Here is a 12595-nt window from a genome sequence, read left to right on the forward strand (position 1 = left end):
CCCGATGGAGGGTGGACCCCTTAGGGGACCCGCCCCCGACGTGGGTCCTGACCTGGCGGGCATGGTCCGGAGGCTGGTGGACCAGCGCCTGGCGGGACCTGGACCATGGCAGGCGGCCCCGGAGGTGGCCCGCGGTGGACCACGAGCGGGTAATCCAATTCGGACCTACAGGGGGGGGAATTTGGAATTCCGGAGGCAAGCACCTTATCAGGTGAGGTGCTATACCTGCAACCGCCTGGGTCACCTGGTGCGGCACTGTCGAAACGCGCGCCGGGATGATCTCCGGCAGTTGAGGTCCTCAACTCCGCCCAGGGGGGAGCGGGTTAGCCGACCCCAGACACCCCCCCGCCAGACCCCGGGAAACTAGAAGGTGTCGGGCACGTAGGGCGGTGTTCGGCAGCAGAGGATGGAGGAGAGCCCTCATTGACGCGACAGGTCATTTATTGTGGCCAAATTGGAACCGGTAGCCTGACAATTAGATGCAAAATTGCCGGCGTGGGGGTAGACGCCGTAGTGGACACAGGAGCTAGCGCCACGATCATCAGCCCTGTGGTCCTTGATTCGAGCGCAGGTGGCTGGGATAAGATCCAGCGCCTGCAAAATTATAGTTTGCAGCTTGCTACCGGGGTAACGGCCCCGATCATAGGGCGTGGTTCTGTGACCCTCAAGTTAGGGTCGGTAAGGAGGGAGATAGATGTTTGGGTGGCGGAGGTGTGCGACCCATGTTTAATAGGGTTGGACCTGTTGACTGCCAGCGGTTGTAAAATCGACTTGTGCCGGGGGATCCTGCAGGTGGGAGTAGAAGAGCTGCCGTTAGGGGGAGTGAGCACGGCCGAGAGAGCGGAGCTGGAGGCTTCCGAGGCCGTGACCATCCCCCCAAGGGCCGAGGCGATAGTGCCGGCCCGGTGGGCAGCTCGCCCAACATGGCAGGAGTCCTGCGGCCTGGTCGAACCGGTGGCAGCGCAGTCCATACCGGGTTTAATCGTGGGCCGCACCCTTGTAAAAACGGACGGACCGGTAGTGGCCGTCCGAGTAGTAAATGTGAGTACAGAACCACGCACTATAGTAAGGGGCACGAGGGTAGCTGGCTGCACCCCAGTTGAGGAAGTCGCGACAGTGAGGGGCGAGAACGTCCAGCCGAGCCGACCCCGGGGGGAGCCTTCAATAACAAGTAGGAATTGGCCCGATCCCATTTGCGAGATGGTAAATCGTAGTAGCGTAGAGTTGGGAGGTACCCAGAGGGAGGCCTTACACAAACTGGTTGGGTCCCATTTGGACCTCTTCTCCCTGTCCACCGAGGATATTGGACGTACGGGCCTGGTGAAACATCAGATCCACACCGGTGAGGCCCGGCCTATTCGTCAGGCCGCCCGACGGCTCCCTTGGAGCAAGAGGGCGGAAGCTGACGAGCAGGTTGCAAAAATGCTCGACGCAGGTGTGATCGAGCCCTCGGGAAGTCCTTGGATGTCACCTGTTGTGCTGGTCAAAAAGAAGGATGGGACCACGCGGTTCTGCGTGGACTATCGCCAGCTAAACAACGTGACACTCAAGGACTCATATCCCCTGCCAAGGATTGATGACACCCTCGATGCCGTTGCGGGCTCAAATTGGTTCACAACTTTGGACCTCAAGAGTGGGTATTGGCAGGTGGAGATGGATAGGGCAGGGAAGGAGAAAACGGCATTTTCCACAGGTAAGGGACTGTATCAGTTTACTGTGATGCCGTTTGGTTTGTGTAACGCCCCCGCCACCTTTGAGAGATTGATGGAGCATGTACTAGGCGGCATGCCATGGCAATCATGCCTGGTGTACCTGGATGACGTCCTGGTACATGCCCAAACGTTCCCCCAGGCACTAGCTAATTTGGACCAGGTGTTCGGGTGCCTCAGACAGGCAGGGTTGAAGCTGAACCCGAGTAAGTGCACTTTGTTTGCAAGAGAGGTGGCCTATCTAGGTCACGTGATTGGCCGCGAGGGGGTAAAAACAGACCCAGACAAAATTAAAGCGGTAGAGGAGTGGCCCGCACCACGTACCATCAAAGAGGTGCGGGGATTTTTGGGACTCTGCTCCTACTACCGGCGCTTTGTGGCGAAATTTGCGGAGTTGGCCCGTCCCCTCCACCGGCTTACGGAGAAGGGGACGCGATTTAATTGGACACGGGAGTGCCACGAGGCCTTCCAAAAATTGAAGGGGTGTCTAACATCCGCACCCCTTCTAGCTTACCCCACTAGTGACGGGACATTTACCCTGGACACGGATGCGAGCCAGGAAGGATTGGGCGCAGTTTTGTCTCAGACACAGGAGGGCGTGGAGAGAGTGATTGGTTATTATAGTCGGGCCTTAAGTAGGCCCGAGAGAAATTATTGCGTCACTCGCAAAGAGTTATTGGCTATGCTGGCTGCCATGAACCATTTCCGCCCGTACATTTTTGGTTAGAACTGACCATTCCTCCTTGCAATGGCTCCTTCGGTTCAAGGAACCGGAGGGCCAAATTGCAAGGTGGTTGGAAAAGTTGCAGCAGTACGATTTTGATGTGGCCCATAGGGCCGGGAAGGCCCATGGTAATGCGGACGCACTCTCTCGGCGTCCTTGTCTGGGGGAAAACTGTAAATTTTGTGCGAGACACGAGGAGAGGGAGCAATTGGGCGATTCCGCCCCGATTCTCGTCGTCCGGGCAACCCGGGTGAGAGGGCCAATTTTGCCACTAACCGCGGACGAGGAATTTGGAGAGTTGGCTTGGAGCACGGCCCAGCAGGAGGATCCTGTTCTGGGGCCGGTGTTCCAATGGGTCAAATTGGGGCAAAGACCAAAGGGGGAAGAGGTCACCCCCCTCGGGGCACAAACAAAGGCATATTGGGCTCAGTGGCAGACCCTGGAATTGAAAGGCAACATCTTGTATCGCAAGTGGGTGGAGGTTCCCTCTGATCGAACTTCCTGGCTGGTGATAGTCCCTGACAAATTCAAGAACGTCATATTGCAACAGGTGCATGGTACCCGCTCCGGCGGCCATTTGGGCAGGACAAAGACAATATCTCGGGTCCGCCGGAGGTTCTATTGGGTGAATATGGGGCGCGACATACAGGACTGGTGTCGGAGATGCGACGCCTGTTCTGCCAAAAAGGGACCAGCACGGAGGATGAGGGCCCCCCTTCAATTACATCAGGTGGGGGCCCCCCTTGAGCGGGTGGCTATGGATATTCTAGGACCGCTGCCCCGCACCCGCCAAGGTAATAAGTATATCCTCGTGGTAATGGACTATTTCACCAAGTGGCCGGAGGCCTACGCCCTCCCCAACCAAGAAGCAGGGGTGGTAGCGCAGGCCTTCGTGGAAGGATTTGTGTGCCGGCATGGGATTCCACAGGAGTTGCACACCGACCAGGGACGAAATTTTGAGAGCAAATTGCTAAAAGATGTGTGCAGTCTCCTGTCAATTCGGAAAACCAGAACAACGCCTTTAAGACCTCAATCTGACGGGATGGTGGAAAGATTCAATCGAACTCTAATCCAACAACTGGCACTGTTCACCACCACCCGTCAGGATGACTGGGACGAACATCTCCCTTATTTGCTTATGGCCTACCGAACCAGCCAGCACGGGGCCACCGCATGCAGTCCAGCGTTGCTTATGTATGGGCGGGAGTTACGGGCTCCCGCCGACTTGCTATGCGGTCCCGTGCCAGACACAGTGGTTAACCCGCCGAGGGAGGGGTACGCACGTCACCTAGAGGAAGGCATGGAGCTAGTCCATGCCTTCGCCCGCCGCCAACTCCATCTGGCGGGGGAAAAGATGAAGCGCAGGTACGACGACCGGAGCCAGGGGAGTCAATACGCTCCGGGGATGAAGATTTGGTTCTTTAATCCCCGGAGGCGGAAGGGAAGGTGCCCAAAACTCACCTCCCCCTGGCAAGGCCCAGGAGTCGTCCTGTCGCAAATCTGTGACGTGGTCTTTAAGATCAAAATGGGGCCACGAGCCCTCCCTCGGATCGTCCACGCCGACCGGATAAGACCTTACACCGGCGAGCAGGCGCCCCCGTGGATTGCCTCGGCTTTAGATGCCGAGGCGGGACCCAGTACCTCTGAATAAGGGGGGCTTATTAGTGCCAGAGGACTGGGGGATTGAGGAGCGATAGGCCCGGTGGGTAAGGGTGGCATCCCTGCCACCTTTCCCATATGTGGGGGGCAAAGGAGCTATAGCTTATGGGGTGTATGGCAGTGAAAACTAGCCCGGGTGGGTTAGGATATTGTGTGTAGGGATCTAGCGAAGATGACAGTAGGTAACGTTAAGTTTAGTTAGTGACTGATACCTGTAGTGGGGACGCAGGTAGATTAGTATGGATGATAATGACGAGGGAGCGCAATAGTTTTAAGGGACGACTGGGAAGCGCAAGTTCAGAGGGGAGTAGTTAGCTGAGATGATGCCGTGTGTGTGAGGATTGAACAGGTGTAATTGCACAGGTGTGCAACTGGACAGGTGTGATTGCACAGGTGTGCAACTGGACAGGTGTGATTGCACAGGTGTGCAACTGGACAGGTGTGTGGAGCAGTGTGTGAGTAATGAGTGTTGTGGATCAGCGCGAATGCGCTTGGGGAGAGAAGGGTGCAGGTGGCACCAGGTGTGAGAGCACAGGTGTGCAGGTACAGGTGTGTGGAGAGAGTTGGAGTAAGTGGTACGGAGTGGTGTGCATGGTGCGAAGGTGTGGATGGGGGAAGAGTAGACCCCTTTCACGAGTACCCGGGGCGGGTAGTGTAAGTGTTAGGTAGAGGGTACAGGTAAATTGTGGTTGGATATTGGCATTTGTGGTGCGGTTGCAGAATGGTGTTGTGAATGGGTGCATTAGTGTTGTGGAAATGGCTGGGCGTGTAGCCTGTTAGTGTGTGTAGTTGGTTGGGCACTCCACCACTGTGAGGATGTCGGCCAGTTGAGGCCGCAGGTGGGCTCTGGGAGCCGGTAGAGTTGTGGATGGGGCCCGAGGATCCGGAGGACGGACCCGGGTAGCCCAGTGCCAGAGAGGGCACCGAGTGGGGAGAGTGCCAGAGGGCCTTCCCCAGGTAGTTAGGTTAGGGTAAGGAGCAGGTAAGCTCGGAGGCAACTGCAGTGGTGGAGGTGTGCAGGTGGGTAGACCCACTGGGAGAGGTACACGCCACAGCCCAGAAGTTGTGCGAGGGCACCGGGAGATGAATCGGGGGAGTGAGACCCCAAATTGAAAAGCACCACAGTTTGGCCAATGGGAATTGGTTTTTAGAACCCATAGTGTAAGAGGGCCAATGGTTTGGCCGGAGAAAGACCCCGGGTAGTGTAAAGTTGTTAAAGTCATTTAGGAGATAGTTAGGATTGATGAACCTGTCGCACCATACGCAGCCACTTACCTGTGGTGATGATGACGACTCCACACCTGTGTTTTCTTTGTTTGTGTTGCAGAAATGAGAATTGCTGTTGGATTTGTGAGACGCATCACGACGTGGATGAGACATTGGGGTGATTCCATCTCTCCCTCCCTAGGAGGGACTGATGATGAATTGGTGATGGCAAATTTTGATGTTGAGTTGAAAATGGCAAATTTGATTGGTTAGGAGGGAGAGAAGACGAATTTGGTATATGGGAGGAACGGGGAAGACAGTAGGGATGTTTGTTGATTTGTAAAGTAGATGTTTATGGGTAGTGTTGTGTTGTGTGGATACAGTAAGGGGTAAGGGAGGGGCCATGTAGGTTACCTGGTGGGGGGGGGGGGCGTACGATAGGAACGTACCTGTCTCACCTGGTTCCCATGTGCCCCCAGTGTGCATCACCTTACATTGCGTGCACTTTTGCGCCCTTACCACCTTACTCACTTGTTTCTTCTTTTGTCTCCCACCTCCGAGGATCTGGCTTTGGGGTAGAGAGAGAGGAGAGAGAGGTGCTGGCTGCGCAGTTGTGGGCCTGCACTTTCGCTGTTTGCTGCCGGGATCGATACACCATATGGACCGCAATGTTTGTGACCACCCACAATGGACCGCAGTTCGTTTGCGGCCAAGCACCACCCGGGGATGGACCTATGGGTCAACGTGGCACCTATGCCATACAGGTGAACCACTTTTAGTTGACACCAAGTGCACCACAAGAAGAGCAAGAGACACCTGCAGGGTTAGGGGTTGTCGAATTTATTTTTATTCCAATGAACAATGGTGACTGCACCGATTGGTGGTGGGGTGGTGCTTTTGAAGCTGGGAAAGGGTGCTCTGCACGTTATTAAAGGCCGTCGGCCACAGAGCACTCGTGGGTTGGTGTATCGATGTTGGCAAGCGCGCTCTCTCTATGCATAACATCTGCATGTGTTCCTCCAAAAACAGGTCCTGGATCGTAGTGTAGATATCAGCGTAATCTTGTAAATAATGCTCCCTACCGGCTGTATGTTTAGTTTGAGGATTCTTTCCGGATTCGGTTATCCTGTGGGTGTGTTTCTGTGAGGAGAAGGGTGCAACGTCGCAGGGGGACATATTTACTCATTTGTGAATATCTGTAAAACTGTCGCACTCAGGGTAGAGTTAATAGTAGAGGGAACTACATTGCGTGCCACACTAAAGTAGGTAAAAATTTATCGGGTCGGGACGCCCCGAGGGTAGAGAAGGGTGCAATGTTGCGAATATGGAATTTGGCCTCCATATCCGCTTGTAAATATTCCCCTATTTTCTCCAATACTCCCCAACTTTCCCCAATCCCCCATTCCCTAGTCCCATTGCATGTAAACAACAATCAGTAGAGCCGACCTTCCCCTTATTCCCCCATTAAATGTCGTGCCCAGGTCCACCGCACCACACGTAGACAACTTTCGGACATCTTCCTAGTTATTCTTAATCTATGTCAGTTAAGGCCTCGTTTCCATTAATTATGACTCTTCGTTGCACCAGAATGTGATTATATGGCATCAGTAGTGAGTTTAGGACCTTTCCCATACCTCCTCCCATCTTCTTCCCCAAACAACAACAATAACAACAACTACAACAACAATTACAACTACAACAACAATTACAACTACAACTACGACTACAACAACAGAGGGGCGGGGAGTGTGCGTCCTCACACCGGCTCGGTTACCCGCCATGACCATGCGCTCCACGGCGTTACCCCGAAGGGGCTGGCTGTCAGCTCCTCGTCAGGGGCGGAGCCAGTAACCCCCCCACGCACCCAATGAGAAGCAACGTGCCGATTCCATCTGGGGCGGAGCTAACGAGCCGAGGGCGTGTCACTCCCCGCCGGATATACGCGGCCCCGCGCCGGATGTGACGTCAGATGCGCCTCAGCTTGGAGAGAGAAGCCACCGCCACCCCCAGCGCGACGATACCTCCCCGCATCTTTGGACCGGACCGGACCGTACTGTACCCTGCCCCGAGCCCAGGAGGACCTGGAGCCATCGATCCTGCCTTTCCTAGCCATCAAACCCCCGTGTGAGTCAGCCGTTGTCCCGTTTGTCTGTCGTCTGTCCGGGGTTAATATAAGAGTGTGTCTAAGTGCCTGTCTTCCTGTAATATACCTCTAGCCCCTGTAATCTAACCTTTTCCGTACGAATATACTTGAGAATCGAAACATTGGTGTCGTATTGTGTTATTGTAATCCAGCCGGGTGTCTTCTTTTTCTTATTGAGCCAGCATCGCGCGACTAGTCAACGTTCGGGCACAATCGGGTAACTTGTGCAGACGTGGTCATACCATAAAACCGCTCGGTAAATAACATCCAAGCCACGTCTGTAACAATATATAATATTGGGATGTCAGCCATATATAGGCCAAAAAGTACTGAAATTGGTGTCAGAAATGTCTAATTCTAAAAATATGAAGGCATTATGACCAAACTGTATGTGGTGTTCTTGAATATACCACAGACGTATGATGCATGTGATGATTAACCTACTCCATGTATATGTATGTATCCTGATGTACCCTAACTTGGCGAGATAATTTACATCATATTCATGCAAACGTTTTTAGTCTTGTAGTGTTGTATGGTTCTCTTATATTACCAGCTATACATAAAGTAAACCAAAGGAAAACAATGTACTTTCTATTTAAGCAACATATATTTATAGACATCATACCATAAAGTACACGAGTTATCAATTCAGCGTACACCATATTTGTTACACATATGTACATGATCTTTCTCCATACAGTTCTACAATTCAGAAGTTATCCTCGTCATCGTCGTCGTCTTCTTCATCGTCTTCTGCCGAACTGTCATCACTCTCACCATACACTCTCTGGTTGTCACATGTGGTGAGTTTGCACATGTCTGTGCACTTCAAACCACTGGCCATGCAGACACACATGGGTAGTGTGCATCTTTTCGAACAGGTGCATGCCAGTAAATCCAGAACCGCCTGTGGTGCGGGCTGTCCTTGCATCCAGTCGACTGCCAGCTGCACGCGACCATCCTGGGTATCCCAGTGCCATCCTTTCCCGATTGGACTCGGTACTGCTGGATCCATCTTGAGACTCCTCTTCCAAATAGCGGCTTGATAGTTGGCTCGCTGTGCATGTTTGGTTAAGCAGTCTTTGCACGGAGGTAGCTGGTGACTGTCGATCTCTCCCCTCTTGGCACAGAACAGGTGATATCTCAAGTCATTCACCTTCACTGTCCCCGACTTCGGTGCGTACATGAGACAAGTGAAGTTCTCCAATTTATCCATCAGTTCCTCACTGACGTCCCAGTCCTCTCCCAGCTGTGTACATGCATCCTGCACATCTTTGTTGGTTCTGATGAGTTTTAGTGCAGTCAGTTTTCCTCGTCCAGCGAACGTGCTGACTGTGTCGCATCCGGTATAGGCATGCATTCCAATTAGGGCCTGACATACATTTGTGCCGACTGACTTTCCTATTTTCCCTATGTCTAGGATTTTAGCCCTTGCTTTGGTGCCACATTTCTGAAACAACTTGGCATGAATCTTGATATGAAATGCCAAGCCAATGACAAGTACGTCGGTGTCATCTGAGCTAATAAGCACAGACTGGTATCCATGTGCGGCAGCATGGGCAGCATGCAAGAACAGACGACCATCTGCTTCCTCGTGTGTGCTTTCCAGGGCCACTACTTCTTGGCTAGCATCAGATGTGATCTGATAACACTTGTCATCGCATGTTACAAAGAGAACCTTTCCCTGTAGGCGTCTGATGTACTCTGGTTTCTTCCACTCTTCGACCAGGAACATGATAAGACTTGACTTGTTCCCAACATAGCTGAGAAACTTGCGCCATTGCCTTACAATTTGAGATGCCGTGATGTTTTTCAGCTCAAGTCCAGGTTCTTCCCCCCTGGTTAACCTTTCGCTGTTTTTGATGGAAGTCTCCTTGTAGGTGTCAAAGACGACATCGATCCTCTGGCTACTGCATCCATCCTTCAGGGCCATGGATAGGACAATCATGGCCACTTCGGCAAATGTAGTTTGATCACGTGCCACCTTCTGTATAAGGAGCATCCCGTCAATAATTGTTGCCGAATTGTCGGGTATCCTTTCAGCCGGGGTCACAGTCCTTTGCAAGGCCGTGGCTAGGGCAGCTTTGTTGGTTTTCCGTAGAAGGCCTTCGGGTGTCGCCAGGGCCCATGGCAAGGGACCTAGAGGATGAGATAGCACCTCTGCCATGTGAAGATCTCGGCCCTGTGCCATCACGATAATTCTACCAAATAGAGCTCTGTCTGCTTGAAGAATTACTGCCCTGCCATTGCTTCTGCATTCCTTCTTCTTAGTGAGGTTGCTGAAAGTCTTCAGCTTGTTCAGTTGCAAAGGGTCGTGGAATTTCTTGATTGGTGGGTTGCTCTCAAGTCGCTCAATCTTGACGTTTGTGTAGCACTTGTGTCCGACTTCCCATGCTTTCTCCAGATCCTTGGCAATATTTGGAGTGGCTGCGCGTGCGGTGGAAATACTGATGAGAGAGCTGGCCATAGTGAATGGGTTCACCCAACTCTGGATCAGAGTTATCAGTGATGATACAGCGTCCTCATCTTTCTTGATCCGTGTTTGCTGCAGATCCGCGTGTTGTACGTGTGTGTTGCTCACATTCACCATTTCCCTCATCTGGCGGAGAAACGCACTCCTGTGTTCGGATGTGACATAGTAGCGCTTCACTGCTCCAGATTTCAAGTTGAACCTGGTAGTGCCACCTGGTGTCTGTGTGTCTTTGTTGACAGTGACCTCAGTAGTTTGGTCAACTGGAATGCGTCCAAACGGATTGCTTTTTGACATTTGAACTGAGAAGTACCCATCCGAGAACGCTTGGAAGATGCCAGGGTGCTGCGTTGGAAGGTTTGTCATTTGTGCGTAGTATGCTGATAAATACCGTGCATAGTTGATTTTGTCGTATGCGAAGCACCAAGGAATCATGGCTTGGATAGCAGATAGATGTAATGGCCAATTACCTTCTCGGGAAGCGCGCAGTAGAGCAAGCAAGACCGTTTCAACGATATCCACGTACGACATCCAGAATGACGACAATTCACCATTATCATGACGAAGGTGATGCAGGAATTGCTTCCAAACAGCCTGAACTTCTTCACACGATTGATCTTCCAACAGGTTGTTCCACTGGCTCTCATCTTGTCCCAATTCAGCAACTTCTGCTAACAACGTAGTGACCGTCTGTGTTGCCTCTGGTCGCATCTTTTCCAACCAAGGGAGAAATTCAATCCACGCAAGCCTCATGAATGCTTCGTAGATGCTCTTATGTACACGGACTGCTCGGTTGTACATCTTCCCCTCCATAACCCGATTGAGTGAGCCTTCTGCGACGATTCCTGTTTCGATGCAAAAGTCTCTAAAACCAGCATCTTGGAAACGAGCACCAAGAATCGACATCACATTGCAGATTGTGTGGAACGTGCCGAGGCGAAGTACGATGTTAGCATATGTGTCTGTGTGTTTCCAGACGATCTCGGCAGCCTTAGCATACAGGGCCTGATCCATGACGACGACGATGTCCTGCAAGTGTAGGATCTGTCGGACGCTTTCAGACTGCTTCAAGATTTCTGCGACTGTGGACATCTCTGTAGCTGGTGCATTTATTGTAGGCATATATCTAACAATATCCTGAGAGACGCTGATAGATGCCCTGACGGTGATGTTGAATCCTGTCCAACTTGGTGTTTTTTGTGTTACTGGGTCCACCTGACGGGCAATGACCCAAAGAAGATTCTTGATTTGAGCAACTTCCATAGCCATCTTGTTTTCCGCTGCAGCTGTTGATAATGTTTGTAGTGGATGAGGCCCAACACGTTCACCTGCAATGTAGACAGGCAGTGTTTCTTCTGTTATGCAGATTGTTCTTTGCTTGAGCTTCTCGATCTTCGGAAGTGGCTCCTTTGGAAGGTGTGGTCCGATCCATACATTTTGGCCTGCACTGCAATGCCATTGACTCGATGTGTTGTTCCTTTCCCGGTCAGCGTCTCTTCCAGTCTATCAATGTTATCCCATGCCAAGTTTGTGAATACATACGGCTGGATGCTGCTTGGTAGGACTGTTTGCTCATTTAAGTTTGCTGCAAGTTTTTGAAGACATAGTGCAGTGTCATTTTCCTCCAGTTGAGTGTAGGATATTGCATGTCCAAGATGGTTCAATGTGCGAATTAGTTCTACGTTCCCTGTGAGAGTCTTAACTGCATATGGGAGCAACATGTGTTTCGGAGGCTTTTGTTGTCCACAGCTCACTGCATAGATAATGTCCTGGCTGAAAGATTGCATCAGCATGATGACCCTGTTTGATGGAAGCTCGTTTTCCGGATCTCCAGTCAAGAGGCCAAGCATAAAGCGCTGGAGATAGACGGGAACGACGAAAGAGTCATTGTCGACGTCGGCTGGATGATAGGGCCATGGAGTTGGTTTGTTATCCTTCCTTATCATCGATCTGATGTGTGTCGATGTCTGATCAATGACTTTGGACATGTTTGATGATTTCCCTTTCCAAATGCTCAGTTGTTGTTTAAGTGTTTGTATTTCTTTGACAGCATCTTGTAGTGTTACATTATCAGGTACGACAATCAGTTTTCCACTGTTGTCTTGAAAGATGTGAACGCTATTTCCAAGATGTTTCCAGTTTCCGTGCGAGGTTTTTTCTTGTAGCAGTTCTTATCCCATGCAACCCTCTTGATGTCATTATCGATTGTAGGTGCTCTACCAGCGTTGTCATCCTAACAATTTCCTTATTCGGGATTATATGGTTCCGGATGTATACTAGCAACTCATTGTATGCTTCTTCTTCAGTGTAGTCAGATTAGTTTGTGGCGGCCGTGTTTCTGTCATGTGCATCTTTAGTGCTTGGTCTCGTGTAACTTCTGTAGCAAGAGAAATGGTATCGTGCTTCAGCTGCCACAATGTCTCTACTTGTGGCAGCCATGATTTTCGTGTCACATTTACGCACGGCGCTGTTTCGCAGTGTTTCATCTGCTCTCAGATCAACAGCCTTGCTCAACTTTTCACGGGATGACGTTCCCTTGCACCACTTGGTCTTTCCACAGAATATACAATCCGGTTCATAGATGCGTGATTCCGAAGATGCCCTTCTGGCTTATCTCTTGCTCGCTGAACATATTGCAGCAGCATCGTCGGTTAAATTGGATTCAGCTTTTCGTTTCAGTG

General features: G+C 51.4%; 2 protein-coding genes across 6 annotated transcripts in view; one reads left to right on the forward strand and one right to left on the reverse strand.

Annotated features, from left to right (window-relative positions):
* The window catches only part of LOC137432371 (mitotic-spindle organizing protein 2B), a 36424-nt gene that overhangs the window by 5156 nt on the left and 18673 nt on the right, over window positions 1-12595 (reverse strand). The gene's annotated exons all lie outside the window — the stretch shown is intronic.
* LOC137432380 (uncharacterized) overlaps window positions 5868-12595 on the forward strand; it is a 515673-nt gene continuing 508945 nt past the window's right edge. For all 3 annotated transcript variants that reach the window (XM_078783130.1, XM_078783133.1, XM_078783132.1), the window contains exon 1: window positions 5868-6062. In XM_078783130.1, coding sequence (XP_078639256.1) covers window positions 5986-6062 — 77 coding nt within the window. In that variant the 5' untranslated portion in view covers window positions 5868-5985. The remainder of the gene's footprint in view (window positions 6063-12595) is intronic.

This window comes from Myxine glutinosa, chromosome 8 (assembly GCF_964187855.1).
Source record: "Myxine glutinosa chromosome 8, kmMyxGlut1.1, whole genome shotgun sequence".
In the NCBI taxonomy this organism is placed as follows: Eukaryota; Metazoa; Chordata; class Myxini; order Myxiniformes; family Myxinidae; genus Myxine; species Myxine glutinosa.